Raw genomic sequence first — 23,279 nt, 5'->3', positions numbered from 1 at the left:
ATTATTGTTGAGCGCTATGGCTGATGCATCCCAGCAAGAACCAAGTACTGGCAATGCAGCCAATTTTGTCATGATTTGTTCTTTTTATTTCTGATTGTTCAAACTGCAGTTGACTAGCATGAAGCTTTGGCATTTATTCTTTTAACTGTGTAACAATGGCGTGGCTGTATTGATAGAGACATGGTTGGCTGAGGAAATTTGCAATAAAGACCTGCTACTGTTTGACATGAATTATGTTGTTTGATGCTTAAAACAAAACATGGAAGCGAGAAAAAAAATACATACACAAAGAAACGACAATAATAAAGAAAGCAAAAAGTAGAGTCCTCAGGTTCGCTAACGCGTAAAAATGGCTTAAAGGGACCGACAACTGGACAGAATGTGTAATTACATCCTGGTAGAAATGGAAAGACCGTGAAATACAGTGGCAGATTCCAGCATGCTTTCTGGCTTTGAGTAGGAATTATATTTTTAAATCGTGTTTAAAAGTAACAAAAATCGGTATGTCGTGCAGCCCGTTGAAAGAGCCTTGAAGCTCGATTATGGAGTCAATCACTTTGCTGTACGTAGTCATGTTGTCTGATGCTGTCATGCGCACTATAATTAGTCCTCAAAATTAGAGTATGTATATTATTATCTATCCCAGCTCTATTCTGTGCTGCTTACATGGTAAAAGGAGTTGCACGGTGAGAAGCGGCGCTGCCTTTGCGGCAGCCAGTGGACCATGTCGAGCCACGGCGCATGCACGTGGAGTGCACGCACGCGCAGTAAACGGCAGCGCTCGAACACGAACTGCTCTCGCGCTCACTGTTTGCAGCATGTTTTGTCATTTCTATATACGATTTCATATTCGCTGCAAAAAGAAAAATTCTGATTACAAATGTTTCACGGCGTTTTCCACGTCACTATTCCGTGATTAGACACTCTGACTGGTAAGCTTTCCGTTGCGCTAAAGAAAATAGGTACCATAAAAATTGGTTTCCGGTCCCTTTAAGGCACACGACTTGCATGACTTCAGGTCGTGTGCTGCATTGTTGAGAGTTCGTAATGACGTCCAGTTCGACCTCTTAGTCGAGAGCGCGGAGAAGTCAAAGCACCTTGTATGGCAGGAAGTATCGCCGAAGTAGTTTCTCACTGAGTCCATGTCGGCGATTCGGTGTCCCGACCGAAACACGGTTGCCGGGCTGGTAGTCTACGTGGCGTCGTCGAAGGCTGCAATGACGCCTGTCAGTTGTTTACTGGTCCTTGATGCGCAGACGGGCGAGTTGTCTGGCTTCTTCGGCACGCCGAAGGTAGACGGTGACGTCGAGGTTTTCTTGTTCGGTGACTTTGGGTTGCATGGTGTCAACCGTCGTTGTGGGGCTCCTTTCGTAAACCGTGAAGCACGAAAGGTGTGTGGTTCCTTATAGTGCTGTAGGTGAAGGTTACATGTGGAAGGATGGCGTCCTAATTTTTGTGTTCGACGTCGGCATCTGCGGATGGTAGGTCCATTGATGAGCTGTCTGGCTGCTTGAGTGGGTACAGCACATCACGGGAAAAGAAGAAATGGTTGAAAGCACAGAATGCTAAATTCCAACTGGTTTTTATTGCATCAAATATATAGTCTTGCAGAAGCACACAACAGCATCCGAGCGTCACACCAAGAGGAGGCTTCGCAGGATTCGTAAAGGCCCTTGGAAAACCTTGAAAACCCTTGAATTTAAAAAGTACATTTTCAAGGCCTTTGAAGGTCCTGGAATTGTATTCTGCCCTTGAAAACCCTTGAATTTAGGGACCAGTGCAGTCTTAAGTCCACAGTGTGACCTGCTTTCTGTTGTAGATTACCGTCGATGCGGCAAGTGTTCCTCTCAGAAACAATACACTGTGCGAATTTGCTTGTATTTTGTTGAGGCAGTCTTATCATTCATTTTACTCCTCACCCGTCGGTGCATCTTGTCTCTCTGTTTACTTATCTCCTTACGGTTTCACTCTTGTCTCTTGCATTTATGCTGCTCTTTTCCCTGTCAAGCGAGCGGTGCATGTGGTTATTACACTGTAATGACGCGAAGCTTTGATAATACTGGAAAAGTCTCAGCACATGTCCCGAACATTTGTTGTTTGTTGGGAACTACTTTAGATCGCATCAAGGCTAGAATTTTGTCCTGTATAATAATAGAGCTAAAACTCGATCTAACAAAACCTGATCGTACGTAGTTCCCAATCTAAGGAAGAAATTTGCATTCCCTGGCAGGTACTCGTAAGGTTCTACGTTGTCTACCCAAATTAATGAAACTGACTTGGAACCAAAACTGATTTAACGAAGCTTTTTCTGAAATAAATTAGTGAAACGAAGTGCTAATTTCTTTCTAATGTTTTCACAGATGGGATTTTTCTTCGTGCGGGCGGCTAATGATATTGCGTTAAAGCATCACCCGTAGTCATGACCCTGGTTTTATTTTGCCAAGGCTGCATGCCGCCCATATGCACCAAACAGTAGACTCGACAGATGGTAGTGCTGTTATGTACCTACGAGTGATGGTGGTTTATCGTTCGTGTCAGTGCTCCCACAGGAACACTACTGTGTGCTTCCATTATTTCATGATTTATGCAACAGATGACACTGATCGTCTCCTCGTAACTTTCTTGTTTGCCCTGCTCGCATAATCACTGCATTCATTCTCCCCGTCTTTGCATTTCGGCTGCATGTTATAGTTTCATGTGACTGTCTACCTGGCCTGCATCGCCTGGACCACATATGTCAGGCTCAACGTTCCGGGCCCCTGAACAGACCTTTTGCACACGCACGCGTGGATTAGCGGCAAATACAATGCCGTGATAGATTTGGGTGTTTCTATGTTACAATTTTCGATTTCAAAGGACTGAAGAACCCCTTTCTCAGTTTTATGAACTTCCCAATTTAGCAAAGTAATTTGAGTGTGGTGATCACTTCATTAAATTGAGTTTCAACTGTATATGTATTAGTGTGATAAATTTAGTCATAATGTGAAACATTGTTATAGTAAAGAAACCATCCTCATTTGCACGCCGTTTTTTTAGTCCTTGAAAATTATATGACAGGTCCTTGAAGTTCCTTGAATATCCTTGAATTTTATGCTTTGAAACCTGGTACAAACCCTGCAGCACCATTGCGGAACGAAGTCTCATAAACAGGTCGCCTGATTGAGGAAGAATGTCTCATGTGCAGATAGGGCGAAGGAAGGTGCGCTGATACACTTTATTCCAGCCGTTGCTATAGAATGCACTTCTATAATTTCTTGTGTGATTTGTGTCTGGTGTTTTTTCAAAACTTCACATTGATAAAACTTAGGCGAACATCCACAGTCACGGCAGTGAATTTTAATGTGTCCCTGGATTGCTTTGTGCACATTGTAATAATGCTCTATTAGCCTTTCATTGAACCAGCGCTCCGTTTGGCTAATAGTACACCTCTTACTGCAGGAGAGTGGCATCGAGTAAACAACCCCTGCAACAGAAGGCACAAACTTCGTTTTGTGCTTAGTTGAACAAACAGTGGCACGCATTTGGAGGGAACTGAAGGTTGGAGTCAGTTCAGCGTGGTATCAGTAGTTTGGATTAGTAATGTCTTGAAATGAAGTCTTCAGGTTGAACCGCAAGTCGCATTACTGAACCGCGATGACAGCGCCCTTCCTTTTTTTATGAGTGCTCTTTGCGCCATCTGTTTGCATGTACTTAACGCCCCCCCCCCCCCCCCCCCCCCTTTTTTTCCCATGGCATCATTGTGAAGAGGGCCCCCTGTACAGGAGCCGAAACGTCTTTTATTTTAAAGTTCTATTTGTATTTGATTGGCGTCTTTACCTTTGGCCATGAGCATTCCTGGCCACGAGTTTTCAATGAACTTTTGATTTCGTGATAGTTCTTTCATTACCCAGCTGTGCACCATAATGCTACCCCATGTGACAGACATGCCTAAGAGGCGTGAGTGTCATGTGTATCTTTATATGAATGGCACAATAACGTGATACATATGTCGTGAAGCCATCATGTCCTTTATCGCCTTTCTGTTTTGTATCGCAATAAAAAGCGTACCATTCTCTTCTCGAGAAGCCCCGAGCGTGTGGTGCATGCGAGCCGGGCCCGGCCAGAGGCTAGTGCCGCAGTGGTCACTGCGTGGCATAACAATACGGTGTGCAGTATCCAGTGTGTATGGTGATGGGTGGGCTATTTAAATGCGGCCAAGATGTCGTGGCACTATGACATACATATGCCATGACGGTCTCTTCATTGTCCGTATCTTTTGTACTTCACCTGCCTTAATATGTTATCGTCCAGCTAGCTCAGATCCGGGCCCTAGTTCAGGTATACCTACTTTCTGTAAGCATAGGTGTGTGGTTAACCACTGACCTTTGAAGCATCGGTGCCCTGGTTCAAACGCAACCCTGTCATAAAAGTTCATTTTGCTTTATTCATGTATTTCATTATAGCTAGGATTGTTTTAGGTGACAGGTTGACAGGTATACACTTGTTAATAGCAGTAAAGATAGTGCAGCAAAGATAATGCAGCAAAGATAGCAGCAAAGATAATGGCAGGTGCAGTGCACGAGAATCTGTTTTATTATTTTTTTTTGCTGGTTAAACAGCAGCATTGTGATGCGCTGTTCTGAGCTCTTCAGGAGTACTGTTTTGCGTATTACTCGAAGCCCGGTTCATCTTAAAATGAAGTCTACTGACTGCCCGGCTTTCAAAGAAAATCATAGAACACCTATGAAGCAGGCGAGCAGCTTGGCGACGGCATAGCACTAGGATCAACAAAGAAGTTGACGGTCTTCGAGCCGCCGATGAGTTCGATCTGGCAGGTCTTCACAGTATCCTTTAGCGCCTTGACAAACGGACTGACGAGCTCGCCAAGGCCAACGAAGCACTGCATGCAGCGATGACTGATGTTTAGATGCTTGTGGACATTGACTCTGTGCTAGAGTGCAAGGAACAAGCTGCTGGAAGCGCTGGGCTTCTATGCAATCACATCTGGGGGCCAACACTCTAAACTTGAGTGCGATCAAGACCCAACTGTGACGTGCCAATCGACTCTTCTTTGTCGCATCAAGCAACTTCGAGAGAACCTTACGTCGTCTCCGCAGCAAGGCTTCCTAAGCTGGACTTAACCAGGTGAAACGGTTGCCCTATGAAATGGCTTGCATTGTCAGACCTCTTTGGCCACTCGGTACATGAAATCCTGTTCCTTAACAATGTCGATCGGTTATACTACCTCTGATCTTATCTTGACGGCCCAGCAACGCAGGCTATTGCAGGCGTACTGACAACGGACAACAGTTATGAGGATGCTGTTTTCACCTGGGAGGGATTCAGAGACGTTCGAATGATTGAGCAAGGACACCTTGAAAACCTTCGCACTCTGTGTCCCATCACTATGTCGGGGAATGCTAGTGCCCTCAGAAGCCTCAACGACTTTGTACAAGTAAATACCATTAGACTCAAAGGCTTTGGCGTCTCGGAGTCAAACTACGCCGCCATACTGTGTGAAATTGATTCCACAACACAACATGGTGGAATATTAGCGATGGTGGCGACTTGATGCGTCAAGTGCGAACAACCAGCCGAGCTCGGAAGAACTTAAGCAGCTACTCAAGTACCTTCGCATTGAGGTCGACTGCAGGAAGCAGACCACCTATCAGTGACGGGTGTCGTACGGCAGTGAACAGCAGACTTCCAGCAGCCGTAAGAATCAGCTGCAGTCCACAATAACAGTGCCGTAACGAAGGAGGTGCCTCTTCTGCCGAAACACACATTCAGTGCAGGATTGAGAAGCGCCGATTCCTGATGTGGAGAAAGAGCGTCTTCTGTTGACGACTAGCTGCTGCTTCAGATGTACAACAAAGGGACACTGGGCAAGAGACTGCCGACGTAAGGTGAGCTGCTGGTATTGTCAAAGACACGCTTCTTCGATGTGTTCTGGAGACGCTGCTAAGGGTGCCCACTTAATGATGCCACCGCTAGAAGCCACCAGCAGTACTTCCATGTACGCTGTGTCAGGCAGAAATAAGTGAGTTTTGTTACCATACTTCTGCAAACATTCAGAGAATACATAGATAAAAGGCGCAAAAGGGTTCATTCTACATAACAGACATTCAGGATAATAGTAGCAAATGCACTTTTGTTAAGGAAGATGTTTTAAGAAAAGTGTACCTGAAGTTGTTGGCAGAAATTGATATTTCCGTCAGCGTGTTTGAAAACAAAGGTAAAGGTCGTAGTGCGTGTAAAAGCCTAGTTGATGTAAGCTTACAATGCCTGTACAATAGTGCTCATCATGAGATTGCAGCAATAGCTGAGGTACCTGAAGACCACGAACTTATCAAATTCAGAATTGTGGCTGGTGATTGGCTGATGCTCCTTGCTTCCCGCACATTACAAAGAAGAAGGCATTAGCTTATTACTGGATCAGACCAATTGTGGTGTGATAATCACGATATTCTTTCCATTGAAACTGCACTGGGTTGGACATAAGGACCCTGAATCAGTGATGAAACCATTTATCTATGCACAAATGCTGCCAATGTTTGTCCTCTTCAGACGAATTTCTGCATAACGACAAAACGAATAGGCTCAGAACTGCGAAAGTGTTGGTAGCTCGAAAGCTTAGGGATCACGCATGCAGATTATCCATCCTTCCATTATAAGAAAGTTTTGAAAGCTTTCAACGATACCATTGAGTTGTGTGACTGAAGGTATGAAGTCTCTCTACTTTGGAAGGAACTGCCGTCAGACCTGCATGGTAATCGTGTGGTAGCTTTCAAATGACTTTGCCGTCTACATCATCAGCTATCTCAGAGCAAATTTTTGCTCAACTGTGATGCAGCCATTATATTTAAAATGGTCATGCAGAACCAGTTCCCATCGTCGAGGATGCAGCTACCACAAAGTACTTGCATGCCCCAGTGAGAAATACTAATCGGAGAATCGTCCACCACGACGAAACTCAGACTTGTCTTCGATGCTTCATCCCATGCCACTGGAGTAACTTCGCTGAATGACCTCTTGGATAAAGGCCCGAACCTCATCAACTCGCGTAGTGTGCTCCGGTGCTGGCCAAGTGTCAGGCACTTCGCCCTTTCTCTTCTCCGACATAGGAGTGTGCACCTTCTTACATCACCAGTTGCTCTTATGAATGTGTCGTGGTACAGTCAACTAGAAGAGGGGTAGTGGGATCACTGACACCGAATGCGTGATGCCGTCAATGTTTCCTTGGGCACCAAGAAATACATCAAGGCACCCAAATGTTGACAGGCGAGTGCTACTAACATAAGTCAAGGGTTGCCTCCAGACTTTTTGCTGCAGCTGCACGTCCATGTCTCCGTAGGCAATCCTGTTTGATACATCTTCGGTTGCCGCTGTCAATGTTAGGTTTTGAGGTGGGAGCACCGATTTTTGGGTGAGTTAGTGTTGCATAGCAGAACACCTAAGCACGCACAAACAAGGAGAAGGGAAGTGATGACAACACAGGCACTTCAGTGATGACATCACAAGCGCTTGAGGTGGGAACTGTTTTGTCGGTTGCGTTACAAAATCGGCACAGAAGCGTTCTAACTCTGCAATTGATTTCAACGAGGGCTCTTGTTCTGTTGAAATAATGTGAGGATGTGGCTCACGTGCTCTTTCAATGAGAAAATCTCGTCGAAATCATTTTCGACTTGGTTTTAGTCGTCGATGATGATTGCCGGTCATACTGCTTGAGAATATTCCACTGATGTGTTCTAGCCACGTAGCAGTTCTGATGACGTCGGTCCCGCAAAGTGCAGGAGCCTCCTTGATGATGCAGCAGGGAATCGAGGTGGAAAAGCTTGTAGTACTTATTTATTTATTTATTTCTACATGTACCTAGACCGCCCTCTTCTCTGTCGTGCTCACCATTGGCTCTGCTCCATGTCGAGTGTGCCGTGTTCTCCGTCGTCAGCGGTCCCTGATGGCACGTACAGCTCTCGAGTTTTATGGCACCAGATATGACAACTGGGACAGGTGCGAAATCCGTCTGAGGAAGACCATGAAGGCCATCGCTTCCCGATTCAAACAATACTGTCGCGACCTGCCGCCGTCCACTTTCTCCTTTAATTTCCAAGTAGCACCACTGGGTTTTTGCCCTTTCTCCTATTGATGGGCGTGCACACGTCGCACACAATCGACAGATTCTTCCTTGCCGGCCAGATGCACGTCAGTGTGCACTTACTCCCCCTACTGCAAGACATGCTAAACTGCCACGATGGGACTGCCACGATGGAGCAAGAGTGCTATTAGTACAGCACTTGCAGCCACACCACTTCTGCGCCCACTTTCCTTCCTTGAGCATTTGTATGGCCTTCCAGTGCACCTCCTCTAAACTACTGCCCAAGTACGAATGCCCTTACCTCGTCATAGAGCGCACATCAAATTGAACCTGTTCAGACGTCTCAGGACACGCACCAACGTGGTCCATGTAAAGCGCCTCAAGATGATCCGCTCATGTTGACAAGCTATTCGGTTACCTTCCTTTTCTTCCCAGGGGGTTGCTGTAGCGAAAAAGACTAATCCTAGTGGATCATCATCAGCTCGGGTTCGCCAGTCGCACTTGGAACGTGTTCCTTGATTACACTATTGGCACTAGGCACACTTCAAGCAAACATCCTTACGTTAAAATGGCACACTGGGTTCATTGGGACGCAAAGAATGAATGGACAATCTTGTGCAGTCTTCCTCTGCTGTCATTGTCTGCTCATGATTTCCATAATGATTCTCGCACTGCCAGAGTTATTGTAGTCAAGTCGTATCTTGGCCTTAATACTTGGCTGAAAGTAGGTCTTCTGCTCTCTGCCTTCTTCAGAACATTCTTTTATTAAGCTAACTCGCTTAAACAAGAATATTTTATGGTCTGCCTGCATTTCATAATGTCTCGCTGGCCACTTTGAAATTTTCATTCCCTTCCGACTCATAAATGTCTTCTTGAAAATCTTTTTTGCCATCCCGATTACAAGTGCCAAAGGCAACTATTCCTTACTTGTTGCCTGCACGAGGTTAGCGCCATCTTACCAGGCTGCCATTATAGATACCATCTGGAGTTTTTCACCTTGAATAATTATTCTAAAGTGTCTATTCCTGATGCATGATCTCCAACCCTCGTGTGATGCCATTATTTATTTATTTATTTATTTATTTCCTTACCCACAGCACCAACAGGCATTGCAGTGGGGGAGGGTATACAAAAAAGGACTAAGAAAGAAAGTACATTGTCAGAAAAACAAATAAATTTTATGCTGTGAGGATCCTGAAAATAAAAAATAATAGGGAGTTTTAGCTTGAAAGTATACTTCTTTATGTTACCGTTAACGGATTACGTTTACCGTTTTACCGGAACTCGAGTTTTAGTAAAGTTTTTTAGCTGCCCAAACGTAAACCTTTACGTACGTACATAAACCTTTATGTTTGCGCAAACCACTAAATGGTGATGATAACTGCATTTAAACTACATTTAATTTAGATAATATTGAATTACACTGTGGCAAAATCATACGAAAGGTTTTTAGCGTGTGCAGTATCCCAGTATAAGCAGAGGGGTGTAGCAATACCGGGTTACCGGGCAATGGTGTCGACATCTTGTGACGCTTCATGCAACCACAATCATGGACACGTTTGTTTTCGCTTAGTGTTCTTGAGGGGAAAAAATGAATAAAAAGGCAACTCATTCGTAATTATGCCGTTGCAAGGCATTTACATTGGAAGTAGAATGCCCGATGTTTCTGCAATAACAATTTTGTGCTTGCCTGGTACACCTTGGCCCCATTAGATGGCGCCACCTATCCAGCCTGTCAGTGTCTTTAGGCCTCTCATGTTTTGCGGATTCGGTATTCTAAGTCTCTCTAGCCTCGGTAATACAGCTGAAATAAGGTGATCGTAAGTGGCGCTCGCACTTTGGTTTATTTTGACTTGGCGGCTGGAGTCTCTGTGAAGCGGATATCGCGAGTAGCCACGAACGAAGGTGGATTTGCGAGATAGGGCCGTGAACGTAAAGCCTATCTGGCGAGTAGTTTACGTTCCGCAAAAGTTTACGTTCCGTAAAGGTTCGCGCATGCAGATTCCATCCGGTATCCGATAACACAGTAACGTAAAGAAGTATGCGTTCAAGCTAAAACTCCCTAATGAAAAATCCATGCAGTTAAGGCGCATATCTTTAATTACTGTACTTTTTTTAAGTATAGGATTGTTAAGTGTTCAGGTGTTAATCCCGCAATCCTTGTTTGTGAATTTTTAGTGATGGTGTCGCGTGCTCGGGAAGTGTGGTGATTGCGATAGGCAGTATGGGTGGTTTTTAAAGGGACACTAAAGGCAAATAACAAATTATGTCAGAGTGAAAGCTCAGTGTGTGACAATGTCTAAAACGGCAGTATTATCAACAGCAGTGCCCTACTTACCGAGAAATTAAGCTAAATTTATCACACGATGAGCGCCATGAGTGGGACATTTTGGAAGTGATCCCGATGACATGAGAGAGTCTGACTACAATTAATCACTAGTAATCAAACTAGCTGCAATAAAACAAGAACCTTCCGTGCATCAAGAGACGTAATAAAATGCTGCTTGTTCGTTTCTGTTTGATTCATGGAAAAAAGAACCTCTTAGGCATTGCCATGGGGAACGCCGCGCGTGGTTCAAAAGTTCAGTTTTCGCCGAACTGCGCTTCGCCCGGCGCCCTGCTTCGCTCACACGGTCGCGTCTCAGTGGTAGTTTTGGTATCGCGTACTGCCGCGTGTGTTTTGCACGCTCGTGAAAGTCGCTCTGACAGAAAGTTCGACAAAATACCGCATGCATGTGATGTTGCCGGATGCCCGAATGGTGCACGCCGCCAGTGCACGCCGCCGCGCAGTAAAGGCGGGCAACGTTGGCCACGGCAACAGTGACGTGCGAAATACCGCTTTCAGGCGGGTGATTTGAAGCGCGCTAATGCGATGCGGACCACTAAAACGTGATTTTATTTCAAAATATACACTTCCTTGGCATAAAAGTAGCACTACGAGGTTTCTGTACCGCTATTTCAACAATTACTTGCCAAATGAGCCCCAACCCATCCTTATTCTTCTAGTTATTTCACTCTCATGGTTCGGCTCCGCGGTTACTACCTGTCCTAAGTAGACGTACTCCTTTACAACTTCCAGTGTCTCGCCACATATCGCAAAGCGCTGTTCTCTGCCAAGATTGTTCCACATTACTTTAGTTTTATGCATATTAATTTTCAGACCTACTCTTCTACTTTCCTTATCCAGTTCAGCAATAATGAGCTGTAATTCGTCTCCCGCGTTACTCATCAATTCAATGTCATCAGCGAATCGTAGGTTACTGAGATACTCTCCATTAACTCTTATCCCTAACTCTTCCCAATCTAGGGCCCTGAAAACCTCCTGTAAACACGCGGTGAATAACATTGGAGAGATCGTGTCTCCCTGCCGTACGCCCTTCTTTATTGGGATTCTGTGGCTTTCTTTATGGAGGACTATAGTGGCTGTGGATCCGCTGTAGATTTCTTCCATTATGTTTATATAGGCTTTGTCGATGCCTTGATTTCGCAGTGCCTGCATGACTGCTGATGTCTCCACCGAATCAAATGCCTTCTCGTAATCTATGAAGGCTACCACTATCCCTCAAGAGGAAGGTATATAACAGCTGCATCTTACCGGTACTTACCTACGGAGCAGAAACCTGGAGACTTACAAAGAGGGTTCAACTTAAATTGAGGACGACGCAGCGAGCGATGGAAAGGAAAATGATAGGTGTAACCTTAAGAGACAGGAAGAGAGCAGAGTGGGTCAGGGAACAAACGGGGGTTAAGGACATCATAGTTGAAATCAAGAAGAAGAAATGGATATGGGCCGGGCACGTAGCACGTCGGCAGGATAACCGGTGGTCATTAAGGGTAACTGACTGGATTCCAAGAGATGGCAAACGCGTGAGGGGGAGACAGAAAATTAGGTGGGTAGATGAGATCAAGAAGTTTGCAGGTATTATGTGGCAGCAGAAAGCACAGGACCGGGTTGATTGGTGGAACATGGGAGAGGCCTTTGCCCTGCAGTGGGCATAGACAGGCTGATGATGATGATTTCAACAATCAACGTTGCCTTTAGTGTCCCTTTAATGTTACTGTATATCTGCACACAGCCGCTTTTATGATACATTACACAGTACTCATGTGTTAGATCTAACTGAATTTACAAGTGGATATAGTTCAGCGTGGCTTTGTTTTCGGAAGCGCACATGCCAACCTTCATTGCCTGCTCACTAGCGCAACATAAAGGAAGGCCATGTTTAACTGATTGACATCACTGGCATTCCTTTACCACTTTGAATTTAAAGCATAACTTGCAAATAATAATTGGCCCAGAGAGCTAAAATGGCTCTTTATTGCTTTTATGTTGTCTGGGAAGTGCTCTAAAGCCTCACGTGTTCAAAAATGGCAGCACCTGTGCGGTGGCCCTGCGACCATCTGGAACAATGTGTACCAGAGACAGATTGGAATTAATAATTAAGCTAGGGCTAGTTTACCGGTGGCACGAGTACCGAGTGACACTCTTTACTATGTTTCCACACCACCCTGTCAAGCGCGGGTACGAGTTGCCCGCAAATGCTGATAAAAATAAAGAAAAACTGTATGAAAGTTACAGAATGGGTTAAGCTAAGGGTTGTATATGATAGAGCAGAGGGTTGAGACAGCAAGTTTTAAGGCCACAAAAAAGCCTGCTAGTCTTCTTCTGTATGCAAAGACACAAAGTGTTGGACACAACAAACATTTAGAATGTTCGCTTCGAAAGTGTGCCTAGATGCTCGCTCTCACCATCGAGGCCCGTGTTGTCCTTCCCTTTTGTCTCTAGTTTTTTCATGCTGTTTATTGCTATGAAAACATACCAACTAGCCCAGCTTACCACTCTTTTGCTCATCACTAGCATGACTGACACTGCCGTGACTGTGTAGGAAGCGTAACGAAAGTTTTAATGACATCATACCACATTAAAGTGGCATGCAACGTGCGGTTTCATTTTTACGCCTCACATGCCTCTCCAAATGAGAAAAGGTTACTGCCAGCATCGGCATCAACACAAACAATGCAAATAGTCATGTCAAAACCAAGTCAACGCCAAGATCGCCAAAATTTGCTGCTTCATTATGATGTCATCGTGACGTCACGTGCTCATGCCATCACACGAAATCGACGCATGGTCAAAGGTGTGCCAATCCCGGAGGCAGTGCAATACCAGGTGAGGGGTGTAGAAAGCTTGCACTGCCTCCGATCCTGGAGGCAGTGCAAAATTACTTTGGGTGCAGAAAGCTTTCGGAAAAGGGAGGGGGGGGCGATCAGTAGATCTACTACTGAGAAGAAAAAGATGGCTCACAGTTAATCGCAAGTTGAGCAAAACAGTCAGTGCGAGTGCCATGCCACTCTCTGACCTCACAAGTCATGCATCAGGGTTGCTTTACTTTCTTTCTCATTGGTTATTCATTTAATGGGGACCAGAATGTTGGCGGCAAGCAAGCCTATATAACCAAAAGAGAGAAAGCCATTTACTGTGAAAATCAGACCTGCCACGAGACGCTTCAGTGTTGCACTGCTAAGCTCGGGGTTATAAGTTTTGTCCCAGCTGCATTTCACTTAGGATTAAATGAAAGAAATGCTAAATTTATATTTATGAGCTTGTTAAATAACAGGTGGTCAAAATGATCCCAGCATTCTCCACCACGGCATGCCTTATCAGATGGTGCTTTAGTCATGTAAAGCCTCGGAATTGAAGTTGAATTCAATCGGTCATATAAGTGTATGTATTTTCACATAATTTTTGTTCGAAATTGGGTGAGAAACTAGAAAGTTCAGATTATTAGTGCACTTGCAAGAAGTAAAAACAACATTTAAAAATAGCGACATTTTATAACGTTATCGTAAAATTTTCCAACTGTATGGTGGTTTTCTTATCAGAGTAGGGATAGCTGCCATGTAAGTTGATGAAGACAAAAGTGCAACTAGATCAAGACTGAGATTGTCTCAAAGAAAGCATTGTCACATTATTGACGATGTGAGCACTGGCACTTCTTGGCAAATTTTATTGCTCTCTCCTGAGCGCAGATACGGGAAAATTTTGCAGACTCACTTTTTGTCGAATTTTTTTAAAGTACCTAGAGCATTCCAGGATAATATTTGTCCCTATGCTGAGTGACGATGATTTATAGATGGATGTCACACTGCATAATTTGTTCTTTGAGAAACTCTTGGGTGCCTTGTCTGGCTTGATGCATGGTCTTTGATGTGTGCCCTGTTGTGTTGCCTCCAGGGCTGGTGTACGAGGAGACCACCAGCTTTGTGCCACCAGCTGCTGCCAACTCTGATGTGTAACAACCTGCCAACTGGAGGAGCACAATTGAGCCTTCGTGGGAGCATCCTCAGTGCACTGCTTTTTGTTGAACCATGGGTTTACTTCAAGTGCCTTTGTTTTTTTCTGCAAATATACCTGTGCCTAATGTGTCCGAAAACAGTTGTCAGTGCTGTTAAATCCTAAATCATAAGAACGTGCTGTTTCAAAAGTGCCTTTTGCAAATGTATGTTTCTTGTTCTTTGACGAATCGCTGAAATACTCTGATTGACCCACAGAAGCCTGTCCCATGCTTGTAATGTGTTCAGTCGCACCACTGCGGCACCCGTTAGCTCAAACATGCAGACGCACTGTAGCGTGTTAGTCACACATCATAGTTTGTTTAACAAAGTATACTGAGGAATTGGTAACTGGTACAGACCGCCACATAATAAAAAAAAAGAGTTCTGTTTATTTCGAATCAGTTACTCGTGCTTCATGCAGTATTCAAAGAGGGCAGGGCCATACTTCCTACGTATAACTCTCAGCAGTATGATTGACCACGTACCGGTCACTTTAATGCGATGTTGCATAAAAGTCAACGTGTCCTCAAATGTGACCGAATCACACAAGCTGATTGATCAAGATGCCTCTTAGTCACTGCTTGTTAACTCTCTGTAGGACTCAAGATGTAATTTTTGTTATTTTTTTCTTTGGACGGTGTTTGAGTGCTGTGCTCAACAGAGAAACTATGTCTTACATGCAACTCTGCTTAAAAAGTATCTCTTTTAAAGATTTTGCTCTGTGATTAGATACCATGATAGAGTGAGTAAGCGCGATTTGACAAGAACGTAGAAAGGAAACAGCCGAGCATACGTAGCTACTTTCAACTGAAGACACATTTCTATCGGGCACGTGGACCTTGTGGATTAAATGGCATTGGACGTGTGTAGTGTATATCTACCAAAGATACAAATACAGCGCATTCATTAAACAATTGTTCTTGTTATGGACACCCAGCTATCGCCTCAGTCATTTTTTAGGTGACAGGTACGTGTCAGAAGTGTGATGAATGACTGATGCCGCCAACGAAGATGCAAAAATAGAGCTAAAGCCACCGGGACACCTGCAGCTGACGGTTAACACATCTGCGAACTGGGAACTCTTTAAAAATTTGACCATGCTCATGACTGGCATGGCTGCAGCCGAGGAGCCTCAAATACCACCAGTTTGTTGATCGAGAAGGGGCCATCATGTGCAAGTTTGAAGCTCACATTTAATAATAATAATAGGTCCTTTATTTTTCATCAAGAATAAGATGAGGGAGGCAGGGAGAAAAAGCCGACGGGCAGCTTCACTAGCTCCGGCCCCCCAAAATGTACACTTCGGCGCGTTTACAGCAGACTGTGCTGAACATAATGAATAACCAAAATGACAATGAGAAAGATAAAGTGACAGGCTATTAAACAGTGTATGTAAACAGGGCAGAGAAACAACAACGAAATAAAATTAGAGTCATGGAAGAAAGAAAACATTTAGGAATAATACAATGCATTTCCATTGAAGATATCATGTAATCACACACTACAACACTTGGTATCAGAAAGCATTCGTAAGAAAACATTCGTAACTAGAGGAACCAGTGTTCAAATTTAACAGGGGCAAACGAAACAATGTATGCGTTGGATTTATGACATGACAATGGTACTTAAAGAACATAAAAAATTGTCAAAACAAGCATTAGAAATATCAGGGGAGAAAAATTGCAAAACTATGAATACAATTAACCGTCAACATTTGAAAAAAAAGTACGCAATTTTTTTGTAGATGATCTCTCCTGTGCAGTGTTTTGGTTGCCAAACAAGTTTAGTTACTCCAACTTTACTTATTCCAACTGACTGAACATTTTCTTCGCAACCTCGAGAAGTAGGCAGAGCAGCGCAACTTAGTACAGTAGAACCCCGCTGATACGTTTTTGAAGGGACCGTAGGAAATAAACGTAAGAGACGGGAAACGTAAGAGCCGAAAAACAGGAAAAACGGCAAAATATTTAGTGGTACAGAATTTTATTTCAATTCTTACGAGCAGCACGAAAATTGGCGTGCTCAGCCGCGATCTAGTCGATGGATAGAAACGCGGAGCTTAGGACGGCCTCATCCACAGAAATGTAATCAACGTACGTGATTTTTTTAACACCAACAGCTGTAGGCATGAAAGAATAAGCACACGCAATCACGACCAGCGCGGCGAGTCCGACCGCGAACCGCACGCACGACCGTGCGAGCTCCAACCAGCTCGAACTCCTCCCGCTCTCCGACAAATAACGATGATGATAAGTCTACGCCAACGCGATGGCAGATGTGAATGCCAATCTCGAAGGCCTTGCTTTCACAAACAATTACTTCATACACGCCATGTTTGTGCAATACAAGTCTCAAAGGCTATGCTTTTGTCAATAGTAAATGCCAATCTCGAAGGCCTTGCTTTCGCGAGCAGTTACGTCATAGACGCCATCTTTGCTATTTGAATCTCGAAGGCCATGCTTTTGTTTGCATCAATTGAAAGATTTTGTTGCTTGCGCCTCTCATGCGGCTAATGTTACGGTCAAACGAGGCCAAGCTGCGCGAAAATGCACCATGGCGGCTCTCTTTGGTAGTCACTCGGTCTGCTCCGAGCGCACTTCGCGACGTATCATACGGGAACGGTCCGACAGTTACGACGTAACAGCAGGGTTCCCAATACATTGTATCCTATGGGATCTATGCCGGGACCGGCGGAAAACGACGTAACAGCCGGGAAAACGCAGCAGTGAGGAACGTAACAGCGGGGTTCTACTGTACTTGTTCATTAATGTAGCCTACATTGCCCAAGTGTGCATTATTGTAGGAGGGTCGAAAAAATATCAAACAGTTGTACAGTCAAAACAATTGAAGACGTTCGCGAAGCTGTTCCCGTGCATTCACCCAAAATACACTTCTTGTAATGAAGAATAAAATATATCTGCTGGAAGATCGACAACACACGCATCCAACTTGTTTCATTCACAAATAGTGAAAAGAAAACAAAAAGAACGAACAAAAGCACCCATGCGACAGCTTATTTCATGGATTTTTTTCAAATGATCATTTATATGTGATGTGTAGTATAAGCTCATCATGCATAAACTTTCGTTAATACGAATGTCATAAAAAAAATGGAATAGAAAAAACTTAGTCGCAAGAATTTTCTTCGCTGCTGAAGAAGTCTCCAACCTAGGTAACTCTTAATGTGGTTAATCCTAGAATTAAAGTTGTAATTGCTGCTGCCAGAGCACGCAGCATGGTTGCGTATGCGTTCACGTCCATAGAACAGGGTTTGGCCATGAGGATCCCATACTGTACAGGCATATTCAAGGATAAGTCCTGCGTTAGTGACACACAAGGCTTCTTTAAGACTTTTTGGGGTAGACTTCCGTTTAATGAAGCCTGACACACAATTGGCTTTACCAGTTACATAACCTATATGCTTATTCCAAGATAAATCGGTAGACATGTAGACGCAAAGGTGTTTAAAATGTTCAGCATAGTTAAGTTGTGCACCTGACAAGCTGGAACAAGAATAGAAGGGTTTCTGCTTCTTGGTAAAACTCTGAAAACAATGCTTGTTTCCATTCAGGCGCCTTTTCTATTTTTCACACCACGTCACCACAGTGTCAAGATCACGCCATTATCATCGATACTGTGTACTGATTTGCAAGTGATGCAATCATTCGCGTACAGCCGATGGTAGTTGTTAGTGTCTCTGACAAATCATTAATATAGACTAAAAAGAGTAAAGGACCTAACAACAAACCCTGTGGCACCCCGGAAGTCACGCGGACGTATGAAGAAGAAGAAGAACCATTTACGAGAACGTACTGTATTTTGCAAGACAGATAATTCCTCAACCAACCAAAAACAGAAGCAGGCAGACATAAAAAAGATAATTTATATAGTAAAAGAGCATGTGGAACAGTGTAAAACGCTTTCTGAAAATCTTAATGTACCGAATCGACTTGATGACCCTTGTCCCATGAACGCACACATCAGGAGAAAATTCACGCAGTTGTATAACACATGATGAGCCACTTTATAACGGGGCGGTGACAAGTGTGCCACCAGGCTCGACAAAAAAAACCCCCTTTACTCTTCTTTTTCTTAGTGTTGGCCTAGTGTGTCTACTTCAGTTAAAACTATCTTACTCCAGAAAAAAAAACACTTAAATTCTCAGCCCAGTTTTCTGCCCCTTACGGCAGAATGTCCATATTTTTTTTCCAATATTTATTTTTATTCTTTCGCTCTAATTTTCTGCCACCAATACTCTAACCGTCTCTTACTTATTTCAATCACGCTGTGGGCAGGCGAGCGCCCCCTGACATTGGGTATATAGTAGGGGGGGGCGGATCGAATATACATAGTATGGGGGGGCAGAACTCGGGCCCTGAAGCCGAGTTTGAAGTAAGGCATTCGAGAAGAGCGCACACATCACTAGCGGAGACAAATATGTCCGCCATAGGTTCAAAGTCCTGGTGCGCCATATACAGAATTTCACTTTGAAATGGTTTGGAAAACAGATTGAAAATCTGCTCAAGCAGGCCGCCTTCTGTGTGTTTTCCGATTAGGTTGTTTCGCCATCAGTTATGTCCCGGATGCCAACTGCGCCCACCTTGTTCGATTTCACATATTTCAAGACCCTCTAGGCATTAGAAATAAGCTGTATTTCTGAGGAAACAAAAAACAGCTATATTGAGATAACTATTATTTATTCTCCAACCAAAGTTACGAAAACACGTAAAAACCCGACGTTTCGGAACTGGCTTGGTTGGCTTGGTTCCTTCCTCAGGGGGGGACTGCGGCGACTTTGCAGCGGCGTCTTGAAGGCACTTTCGCAGTGGTGAATAACCCCACGCATTACCGCAGAGCGAAGCCCATGCGCATACACCGGGGGGAGGGTTCCGAGGGAACGGTTGATGTTTTGAGTGGTTCGCTGAATGTGCCAGGACTCCAGTAGTAATCTCCTTCTCCACTTGGTTTCACTTTCAAGGATGGCCGTTCCGTTGAAGTCTATTTTGTAGTCAAACGTCTCGGCGTGCTCGGCGACGGCGCTGCGCTCTTTGTTGAGTTTTCGGACGTCGTTGACGTGTTGCCTAATTCGTTCGGGGAAGTTTTTGGTCTCGCCGATGTACGACGAAGGGCAATCGGCGCATGGTATTTTGTGAACGACGCCGGGCGCCCTGTCTTTGTTGGTCGGTGTTTCGGGCGGGGAAGGAAGCGGCTCAGCGTGCATGAAGGCACGTGCGCGATGTGCACCCCTTCTTTTCTGAAAATCCGGGCCAACGCCGCGCTGGCTCCCTGGACGTATGGGACCGACACGCGTTTTGAGAGCTGTTCGTCAATGCTGGCTGGGAGTCGCGTAACCTCTTTTGCTCTGCGCGGCGGGCGACGGATTGGATTGGATTGGAAAAACTTTATTTACGTCCTGCAGAACGCGCTCAGCGCGTAGCGGGCGTCTCCCACGTAGGGACCGGCAGAGAATACCTGGCGGCCGCCTCGTGGGCCTGCTGGACAGCCCATTGCTGGTCGGCGAGAAGCGAGCTTCTGAGGGACGTCTCCCACTTGTGTGAGGTAGAGCCGGGATGAGCGTTTCTACACTCCCAGAGCATGTGTGTGAGTGTCGCCGTGTGTCCGCACGAGGGGCACGTGTCGCTGGGGTACGCGTCGGGATAGAAAACATGAAGCTTGGCGAGGTTTGGATATGTGTGCGTTTGCAGTAAGCGTAGGGTTAGCGCCTGCGGCCTGTTAAGTTTCGGATGCGGGGGCGGAAAAATGCGGCGTCCAAGGTAAAAGTGTTTTGTGATGTCGTTATACGTAATGGGTGCGTCCCGGTTGGCTTCTAACTCGGCGAGATGAGGTTTCCCTGTGACGGCGCGGTCGGTAAGCGCGCGCGCTGCGTCGTGGGCGATCTCGTCGAGGTTGGACGGGGCGCCCGGCACCCGGCCGAGATGGGCAGGGAACCAGATGACGGTGTGATGCTTGAGAGTACTCCGAATGAAATTTTTCGGATAGCCGTTTTTTCTGAGGTCCGCAATTACGCGAGCCTCTTCTTTCCGGCGTTCCGTGTCAGTGGAGCATATATTTTTGGCTCTCTGAAGTAAAGTGTTCACAACGGAGGCCCTGTGGGTGGAGGGATGGGACGAATCATATTGAAGGTATCGGCCGGTGTGCGTCGGCTTACGTGTTCTTACGTGTTTTGGTAACTGTGGTTGGAGAATAAATAATAGTTATCTCAGTTTACTTACCCAACCAGACAGACTTCTGTCTAATGTTTACCTTCAACAGCTATATTTCGCTTCTATAAATTGTTTTTTTAGCACTCGGCTTATTTAAGCGAGTTTTTCCTTAACATCAGGAGTCTTCGCTAGCCGGAAATGCTTGAAAGTGTGATTCTATTTGTTAATTAACTTCTTTCAGAGTGTACCAACCGGGAATTCTCGGGGATTTGGGATACTCAGGAAAAACTCAGGCAATTTGGGCTCCCATGAGGGAAAATGCGCTGTCACTTTATTGAACAGGAACGAAAGTCGCGGTAACACTGACTCGAGATTTTTCGAGCGCATTTTCCCAATCGCGTGGCTGCGAGGAAAGGGCGCACCTCGATGCTCTCCTCGCCTTCGGAGGCTCATGCGGCCAGGGTATCGGAACGAAATGTTTTTCGTTTCGGTTTTAGTTTCGTTCCACCGCAAAAAGTTCCGTTTCGTTTCTGTTCCGGAACGAAAAAAAAAACGTTCCGTAACGGTTCGTAACGGTTTTTGTTTCTTTTGTATGAAAATAAAGTGTGAGAAAGGTAAGGCAATCATAAAAAAACATTGGATTTGTAATGTAGTTACTTGCCCTCCTCTTAAGAAAGTGGGACAAGGGTAAAACACGTTCATCAGAGGTGCGGAAGTAACTGTACCACGTATTCCTACCAACCAGCACAAACCAGTATTCAGTTCAAAGTCATAGTTTTATTTTCTCGCAAGACAAATACGATTTTTTTTTAGTTGGCTTAATGCTTTGTGTCAAGGGAGTGAGCGCGATCTCAGAAGCAGCACGTCATTGAGTGCACTCTCTTATGTGCGAGACCACTGTTTGATAAAAAGATTGCCAGGCCTGCGTGAAACACGCAGCACAGTCACAGCAAAAGCTAGAAGGGCGGACTTTCTAGAGCCCGTTGTTATCTCTTGGGGCAACTAATACAAGTACAGATGCAAGGTACCCACCACGTCATAAATCGTCGCTATTTTTCTGAAGTATCGAAGTTCCCACTATGCCATTTTTCGTCATTCTTCGGAGAATCGCGGTACCCGCTACACATCTTTAAGGCATTATCTGCAATTTGTGCTTTGGCTGATAATGAAGAATTATGGCTGAGCACTTTGCAGTTGGTGGGAAGTAGTGTTGCGGAATAGGTGCCCCCATTCCATTCCAATTCCATTCCAGGGAATTAGAACTTGTCGCAATTCCATTCCTTTCAATTCCTCGGAATGAAAAAAACTTAGCCCATTCCCGCTCCGGGAACGGCCTGGCAGTTCGATTCCATCCCTGTAATTCCTCAACGTAGGAAAGGCATCTTGATAGCTTTATCGAGTTAACAATGAACGCCCTGTAAAGCTGATGTCATCAGATGCATTAAGAACTGCAAAAGTACGCAAAACACGTTACCAAGGTCGAGGGATAGTAGCATGGTGACATATCTCGTGCAGTACAACCACCCTACTAATTCCCATAGGGGCAGTTCTCCTGCTACCTATAGTATTTGCGTGGTCAACATGTTTGAACGAATGGTGGTGTTTCGATATTGTTTAAGGATAAATCTGTTAATGCTAAAATGACGACATAGCGTATTTTTATGCTGACTAAAGCGCCTTTGCACCGAATACGGAACACTGGGCCGCACTGCCCGTCAGCATTCACGCTTGTCAAGCGCGCCTCGCAAGCATGGATTGGGTGAGGGGAACTTCATGTGTTCGCCTATGCGCAGGTGTGCAATGTCTTCCTTGTCGCAAAGGTTATTTACGTATATCAGGTACTAAACTGCTCGTGAGATAAAGATCAGGCTGTGCATAAAATATTCGCCACTTTAGGGTGGGGGTATCAATGGGAACCAACACGCAGAGGTAATTTGTTTCTCCCTTCGGTATCTGCTGGGATAATGCATTTGTTTTTACACTAACTTATGCCTCTGTTTGTAGTAGGCCCGTTGCTTATAAATGTACCGTGCTTGTAATCAGCCAAGCTATTTTAAAAATACTGCTTTAGTGTTAATTTGCGAGGCTCTGACTCACTAACGTTTGAAGTTTGAAAAAGAGCACGTAGAAGAAAACGTCCTCTATTTTCAGAAAAAGACGTAATTCCATTCCCATTCCATTCGGTGCAAAAGGCGCTTAATTCTATTCCCATTCCATTCCTCCGAGCGTTGTCCCCATTCCATTCCGGGGTCGCGAAAATGTGGAATGATTCCGGAGTCATTCAAATTCAGGAGTGGCAACTCCGCAACACTGGTTGGAAGCATTAAACCACACACTGGTTGTTATTTTACTCTTCTGCCACGCTATCTCACATATGTTAACAAGATTCCTTGCCCGACATGACGCCTGTATAGAGTATTTTTGCGATGGAGTTATAAGCACCAGCGTGACACTGTAGTGGAAGGCCGACTGCCACGCAGAGGGCGCGGATTCTAGAAATTTGTTTCTCATTTAATTTTTTCTTATATCACGCGATAGCGGTCACATACACCGGCAGCAGCGGACAACTATGGCGCCAAAATCCGCTGCTGTGATCTCATAACAGCTTTCGCTGTAACAACTTCAGCGCCGAGAATGCCCTCTCCACTTTGGCCTGATTGACAGGCGCGCAAAAGTCCACTTGCTTAATATAAACATCTCTCGTT

General features: G+C 44.9%; 1 protein-coding gene across 3 annotated transcripts in view; it reads left to right on the top strand.

Moving 5' to 3' along the window:
* Window positions 1–23,279, top strand: part of LOC119372419 (mitogen-activated protein kinase 14) — a 120,381-nt gene that overhangs the window by 59,627 nt on the left and 37,475 nt on the right. For 2 of the 3 annotated variants that reach the window (XM_049420261.1, XM_037642899.2), the window contains exon 5: window positions 14,310–15,340. The exons of the other annotated variant lie outside the window; for it this stretch is intronic. In XM_049420261.1, coding sequence (XP_049276218.1) covers window positions 14,310–14,371 — 62 coding nt within the window. In that variant the 3' untranslated portion in view covers window positions 14,372–15,340. Of the gene's footprint in view, window positions 1–14,309; window positions 15,341–23,279 lie in introns of those variants that run through there. 3 annotated transcript variants of the gene reach the window in all.

This window comes from Rhipicephalus sanguineus, chromosome 10 (assembly GCF_013339695.2).
Source record: "Rhipicephalus sanguineus isolate Rsan-2018 chromosome 10, BIME_Rsan_1.4, whole genome shotgun sequence".
In the NCBI taxonomy this organism is placed as follows: domain Eukaryota; kingdom Metazoa; phylum Arthropoda; class Arachnida; order Ixodida; family Ixodidae; genus Rhipicephalus; species Rhipicephalus sanguineus.
This window is presented reverse-complemented; position numbering and strand designations above follow the sequence as displayed.